General features: G+C 38.6%; 1 protein-coding gene across 1 annotated transcript; it reads right to left on the bottom strand.

Moving 5' to 3' along the window:
• Positions 1 to 1,400: 1,400 nt before the first annotated feature.
• Positions 1,401 to 6,190, bottom strand: LOC111219322 (E3 ubiquitin-protein ligase RNF114-like). Its single transcript, XM_022741957.1, has 6 exons — positions 6,014 to 6,190; positions 5,006 to 5,159; positions 4,610 to 4,716; positions 2,970 to 3,084; positions 2,743 to 2,850; positions 1,401 to 2,638 (listed from the first exon to the last, which is right to left on the bottom strand). Exons 1-6 carry the CDS (start codon positions 6,148 to 6,150, stop codon positions 2,573 to 2,575), a joined length of 687 nt encoding a protein of 228 aa, XP_022597678.1. The 5' UTR covers positions 6,151 to 6,190; the 3' UTR covers positions 1,401 to 2,572.
• Positions 6,191 to 7,413: the final 1,223 nt, after the last annotated feature.

Raw genomic sequence — 7,413 nt, 5'->3', positions numbered from 1 at the left:
CAGACAAGAAAGACTTCTCTCTGCCATGTTTTTCGGCTCGACTTCCTTCCTGCCCAGAAGCACTCGAGTATCTCGTTAGTTCTCTCACAGCTAACATCTCTCCTCTATCTGCCAGGAGCAAAAACCTGATCGCGGAGGAGGGGGGGATGAAGAGAAGAAAAGAGAAGAAAGGGGAGACTACATCAAGAAGTTTGGTGGGTGAGATTCTCCGTAGAGCTAGGTGAGAAACTGTAATATCATTTAGCTACAGTAATTACAGATACAAGAAGCACACAAAGGAAAGAACAGAGATGAGAGGGTTTTCTCTCCCTGTGGACAATGTACACCGAAGGGCCTAAGTTTCATCATAAACTTAGCACAGATTCAAGTACATGCAAAATCACATCGCAAGATCATTGTTGGTGTGACATAGCATTGCCCTGATTTCTAATACATGAACAAAGGTTTGTAGAAAGGTTGCTTCCACAGTTAGTTCTTTTCAATAAAACACCACTTTGCCCATTGCCTGATTATGACAGCTGAGCAAATCCAGAGTTTCGACTGATGCACCCTGCAAATTACCTTCCTTTTAACTGCACTCTCTTACACACACACACTCACCCACACACAGTGGTCATCCATCAAAGCAGTGAGTGTTGTTTCTTCCCCCACAAGTCTCATACACACAGGTATAAATCACTACGGCTGATTTCTGGGGCCAGGGTTTAAATAATTAAAGAGCTTTAATTTATCAGGATTTAGCACCCCTTGACAATAGGGCTGACAAAAGAGAATGAGAGATATATTGAGAAAGAAAAAAAAAAAGCTTATTATACATGAGAAACACATACAAAATTATTACACATTTTACTGGAGAGAGAAACGAACATCTAGGCCCAAGTGGCACCAAAGACTACGTGAAAAGGCATTAAGGTTCTGCTCTAGAGCTACTTGATCTGGGTGTATGCAGTTTTATTTACCCGTTGATAGAAGACAAATGCAATGCAACTGTGTGTGAAGATTTGCACTACTGTATATGGTTGATTTGTGACAATTACAAGTCATTGGAAAACAACACTGGTGTAAAATAATAGACACAATTCACAATATAAGAACCAAAACAAAAACATCCAGCAAAAATCAATCGAAGTCAAACAAATTCCTTGTTACTTCACATGCTGCCAGTATTTGGAAGCATACAAATAACTATGCTGATTTTTTTTCAGAACTGTTGGCAGTGATATTAAGAAAGATGAAAACCAGCAAAACAAATTTGAGTTTTTTTTTTTTGTAGACACTGTGAACACTGGGCATGAAAAAAAAAATGCACGACAGTAAGTTACAGTTAAAAGTCATATCATGTCATGTCAAGTGAAGTTATGGTTATTCTGTTAAAATTATAACCACATGACCCCACCGCCCCCCCCCCCAAAACCTCAGTTTCCAGTGAAATTTTTGCATGCTGCATTTGATGCACAAAACCCAGTTAAAAAAGTCAGAGAACAACACACTGAGTAAAGCACATTTATAGCATGAAATCTGTGTTGAATTATGTCTTGCAACAGAGCCAGGAGGCTGGTGAGGGTCAGCGGCTGTCATGGGTGGCCAGAGAACGGTGGAACTCTACTGCCCTCCTATGGCTATAAACATGCAAAGAAAGTCTCGCCACATGGAAAAAAAAAAAAAAAAAAATCACATAACTGACCAGTTTTGACACACTGATGGTCTCCTACTTGCATGTTTTGGTTCACCGGATGAAGTGTTAGCCCTATGAGTTTTGGAAGTCAGAAACAAGATCTACCAGCAGGCACAAAGACATAAGGGAGAAACATTACAATAAAGCAAACAGCCATCTCTGGCTTTGTTTGACCCTCGTATTATTTATTCTTTCCAGTAGATCTCTGAAAACAGAACAAACACATACTCTCTCTCACACACATACATACACACACACACTTCACCCAGAAACAGCATAAAAAAGACATCTGCTAATGAACTTAGAAACAAAAAAACAAATTCCCCTCTTTTGAGAGTAAACATGCATCGTCACTCTTGAGATTATATATTATTGTTAACATTACTTGACTGATGACTTCACTGGGTGAAGTTTGTTGTTTGCTGGCAATAGTTAGCCACCTAGTGGTCAAACCCTTTTATAACATCAAGTATTGACAACAGGGAATTTTAATTACAACTTTGGAAGTTTTTGGCTATATGACACCATGTCATAAATGAACGAACAGCTTAATAAACATAGTTTAGTAGATATTCAACAAACTATCAAATCTACAGACTCAACTGGGGGAAGGTAAGAGATTATCACACCAGAAACACAGTATCACTCCTAAATCAGACAGTACAATATGCTTTTTTTAACCATATTGCGTGATTTATTATCTTAATAATAAACCTATAGATTCATAGTTACAATACCAATCCCGTGTGAAACTGATTACCCACAGCAATGTAGTACCACCATCCTCATGATAGATGAATGATGATAAAGTGTGGTATTCTGTCTTCAGAAGACTTCACGTCACCATCTCCCCTTCACTTCACTGGATCTTTCTTCTGGTGGATTGTTCCTCACACTTCAGTTGTCCAAAAGGGAGCGTTGTAGAGCCTCCTGGATCATTGTGTGCTCATCTGTGGAGTAGTCCTGCAAATACATGGGTGTGAGGAAAATAAAAACAGACAACATAAGTTCACTAGTCAATAACATAAAAAAGAAACTCTGTATAGTTTTTTAGGGCCTCAACCTACAACAAAAGTATCATAGGAGAAGGTGTGTCTGATCTTCAGGTGCTGGAAAAAGTCAGCACTCCTGTAGTTAGGGTCCCCCCAAGGCATTGAGGCACAGATGGGGCATACCTAAACAGATATAAAGAGAGTGTAAGAAAAACATTTCGGTACAAATTATTAACCATGTTTAGATCCAAACATTGTGTGAAACAAACTGATGGAATCACAATGGAAATTGGGTTTCTTACTACTTGGCGTGCATCTCGAGCATGCTGGGAAGTGCAGTGTTCAACTAGGCCGTCCTGATCGAGGTTCTGGCAGTTGCAGTATGGGCAGGTGAAGGTGTAGCGATTTGGCACTGGACTGTGGTAAAGAAACCAAATAAAAATAATGGATATTAAAATATGTCACGCTGCTAATTCTGTATTTGAACATTTTTTCTACAGATATTTGTTTCTTAAATATAGGAATGTTTTGCTTTTTGTTGCACTCTGGATGCAATGATATTATCCATTATATTGGTTATTATCATTATAATATTGATATCATGACATGAGAGAAGATGTCATCATCCTAGATTTTTGCTAAAATAACAGTCTTTTTCTTTTTTTTCTGGTGCTGCCTTACTGCAAAGAGAGGCTGTTTCCTAATTAATCCAACTGCGAAATGAACAATAAAGGCCACAAAGTTTTATTGTTGTATCTCCAAGTGAAAACAAAATGTTATGTTTAGGTCTAAATGAAGGTATCTGTTTTTACCCCAATAATCCATTACTACTGTCTTCTGCCCTGCAGATCTACTTACTTATGGCTTCAGTCTGCAGGTTGACTGTTTTGTTTACAAAGGGATGAGGTTAAAGAACTGGGAAGTCAAACCTAATGACAAGTCATGCAGATAGTTTAATGAAGCATATGTAACTGCTGTTGAAAAAAAAAAGGGTTTAAGGCTAGTTTCCTTGGCTACATCAGACTAGATTGTAAACAGGTTTCCAGTGGAGTCTATGGTGATGATGCTGAGAAAAACATTATGCTGTCCTATACAGATTCTATGTAAACTATGACAGTAAGACCTATGTTGTAATATACCAGAAAATTTCTTTAGCAGTCATACTTGAAATTAGGGCCATCGCTAAATGGATTGTAGAACTGTGTAGAACAGTGAAGTCCTGAGCCATGTCGAACATCTCTTTATTCTCTCAATTTATTTGAGTGCCAAAGTTATGTGTAAAATGTACAGTATGCACTATATACACAGTAAATAGTAGCCTCAGAAATCCACCTCTACTTTTTGCCCCCCAAAAAAACCCACAACACAATGCCTTGTCTTTGATAAATATATTGTTAGACATTTAGGCTGAAAACAGCCCTGTGTTTAAAAGTGAAAGTGAAAGTGTTGATGTAGGCTTGTTGTTTCAGAGGTCTGAAACACAGTCCAGGAAGTCCAGTTTATAATACCATAAGACAGGATTATTCTACAACTCTGGAGAATTATCTTAGCAACAATTATTTTGCTTTGTGTTGCAATGATGACAAGGTAAACAGTAGAAATACAGCATTCATGTTGCAAAGTAATCTACCTGCAATTTGTGCTTGTACCAATTTAAATGGCCAACTCAGCACCTTGTCCTCTGCGATGGCATTGCTTGCTGTGTTAACACAGTAATTTCATTGACATGAATGAGGGGGATTGTGCTTTTACACTTAGGGCAGGAGTTGGTTTGAATATGGCTTTAAAGTTATGCAACACTACAACTGACAGTGATTGCTCAAAATAAACACAAGTGTCCAAAATCACAATGTACAGCTCACTATAGTATAAAAATGTTGAGGATTTATTATGTAGGGAATAGTGATTGAGTCATGATTTTCCTAATTGCGCTATACTTCACCTGATGATGGCAGGCTGGGTCTGGGCAGTGGTCCTAACTCCCTCCTCAATGTAGTCCTGGTATTTTGAACAGGCAGCTGTGTGGCTTCTCATCTGAGAAAGGCCAATCTGAAAAGTGAGAAAACACGTCAGTAACCACCACTGCATGACCAGCATCACATAATTGTTGACTCGAGTTTGCAATTTTTAACTCTGCTACTGTCTGAGTATAAAGACTGAAATTTAGGCTCAACATGAAATGAAGTTTGTGCATATGCAGTCATGGTAACTTAAGCCTCAGTTGTTGCCTTGTTCAAGGTCGTGATCTGTCTTAACCCTTGCATGTATCCAAATCCAATTTACAATAAACCAGCAAAGGTCTTTCGGACACCTTATGTCGGCTTTTGCAATGTCATACCTGAGCTCCACACCCCTTGCAAGCCGCCACAGATGATTGGATGAGGGCCTCTAGTTCAGCAGCTTTAGTCCAGTTTTGGCCCAGCGAGGCCCTACATACAGCGCAGACAGGCTTCTGTGGACGCAAACACTCCTGCAGACAACTCTGGCAAAACCTGACAAGAGATGAGAGTAGGAATGTGATGATGATGATGATGATGATGATTTAGATCATACTGAGGATATGATGTTTACATAGAACATGAGAATTGTCTCCCTGTAAACAAGTAGTCAGGTTTATGAAAATTCATGTGCAGTCTTGTCCTGATTTCTCACCATCTCACATTATCCTGGTTTCTATTTGAGTACTACAGGTATTTATCCAAGTTAAGCAATACTGGAATAAGGTCTTATCCAGGTTTCTGAACCCAGAATGAGATGTTTACATGCACAGCATGTAACCTCCAAAAGCCTGATCATAACCAGGATACTAGAGCACAGGTGATCAGCTTTAATTTGGTCTCTGGTGAGCTGCAGGAAATAGCTTCAGGTATCCCTTCTATTTATAGGCAATCATTAAAACACACTGTCTGACAAGAGAAACTGGATACTGTCATTTGCAGGAATATCCCTGTTAAGTCCCTGACAAGAGCTTCCTGTAAAGCAGATGGAAAGTCCCCACCTCAAGAGGGCGCAGGGACTTGTAGTCCTTTTAAGTGATTTGACAAGTTGAGGCAGTGGCGATATAAACTACAACTCCCAGGTGAGGCCTCCTCTTTGATGTAAACAAAACTGAAACTGATTTAGCAAGCTTGCACTAGTTTTTACCAAAAATTCAAGTGAGCAGAATAGAATTACAGGATCACGACAGAAGCAGACACACGCGTGGTCGATGTTTTGCGAGTCTGGTGGCACGACACATTCATAAACAAACCGTGTCCCCCATTATTTTTAGCTCGTACCGTTGCATCGCTGGTGGTAGACGTGGGTTAAGGGGAGGACAATCGGGTAAAAAAGGCAAAATACTCACGTATGGCCGCATTGTGTCTTTACAGGACTGTCGAAAATTTCGAGGCAGACTGGACAGACGAATTCTGACATGTCGCTGCTCCCGTCAGAGACGTTTTTCTTGTGCTGTGCTGCGCTAAACCCTCCGAGCATCGCCATTTCTTTTCTTCACTGAGACAGCCCCCCACCGACCGTCCCGGTATCGACGTCACCGGCTCCTGGTTGTGCTTTAAAAGCGCGAGGGCGGAGTTACGGCTCAACGTCATGGTAACATTCCCAAATGATTTTGTAAAAACCAGGGGTGGAGGAAGTATTTAGATCCTTTACTTTAGTAGTGGAATGCTAGATGAAGGAATTGCTAGTGCAAGGCTTCATATTGCACAAAGATGAAAAATTGGAAGAGGTATTAATGTTGGGGCCAGGTTAAACATCATAAAACACAACTGGTTGATATCACACACACAAACACACACACACACACACACACACACAGACAGAGGCATGTATATGCATACTGACATGGAGCATCCATATATATTTTCCACCCACTGCTTCCACTGTGCAACAAGTGAAAGCCTTGCATTTAAAATCTTACCTAAGAAAAAATACAAAAGTATTATCAGCAAAATGTACTTCAAATATCAAGTATTTGTTCTACAGAAAAATGCCCCATGGCTGTAATATTATGATAATATTACTTAAAAAAAAAAAAAAAAGTTAAGATAAATTGACCGTTTTGAGCTTTGAACACTTCATAGATATCTGAAATGTGGAGGGCCCAACCATACACTGTTTCTTGTAAGAGGTCTCCAGCCAAAAAATATTGGGAACCACTGGTTTAATCTCTAATTTTAAAACCTCATTTTATGTCTTTTATGTAAAATATAAATCTATAAAGTAACGAGTAAATATAGCTGTTAAGTAAATGTTGTGGAGTAAAAAAATACTATATTTCCTTCTAAAATGTAGTGGAGTAGTGTACAGCAGCAGAAAACAGAAATAGTCAAGTAAAGTACAAGTACCTCAAAAGTATCAAGTCTCTTAAGTAGAGAAGTTGGGAAGATGAACTTATTTCCCATCACTGATAAAAACAGTGGACAACCATTGAAATATTTTGAGCTGTAACCAATGATGTTTTAATTGCTCTATCTGCTTATATTCTTGATTAATCAATAAAATGTTTTGTCAAATAAATAAAATAATTGGAATTATATACAACAGAACGGCAAATCATCAAATTGTATAAGCTAGAACTGAAGAAAGTTTCACATTGTTGTTGCTAGGATTTATATTAATTGTTTAATGAACATATTGTATGAACTCATAGCATAAATACATTTCAAGGAAGTTAAACATAATTTCAAAATAACTTTTAGCAAACCAAAATAGTTTCCTAAAAGTGTTTACTTGCTGGACGTTATT

This window comes from Seriola dumerili, unplaced genomic scaffold (genome assembly GCF_002260705.1).
Source record: "Seriola dumerili isolate Sdu_G_001 unplaced genomic scaffold, Sdu_1.0 BDQW01000057.1, whole genome shotgun sequence".
Lineage (NCBI taxonomy): Eukaryota > Metazoa > Chordata > Actinopteri > Carangiformes > Carangidae > Seriola > Seriola dumerili.
The sequence above is the reverse complement of the archived record's forward strand: the minus strand, read 5'-3'. Positions and strand labels throughout refer to the sequence as shown.

Excerpts from the sequence above, each read along its gene's own strand:
- LOC111219322 (XM_022741957.1), bottom strand. The coding sequence starts at position 6,150 with ATGGCGATGCTCGGAGGGTTTAGCGCAGCACAGCACAAGAAAAACGTC. Across the intron at positions 5,160-6,013 it reads AAGACACAATGCGGCCATAC|GTTTTGCCAGAGTTGTCTGC; the intron begins GTGAGTATTTTG and ends ATCTCTTGTCAG. Across the intron at positions 2,639-2,742 it reads TCTCCTATGATACTTTTGTT|GACTACTCCACAGATGAGCA; the intron begins GTAGGTTGAGGC and ends ATGTATTTGCAG.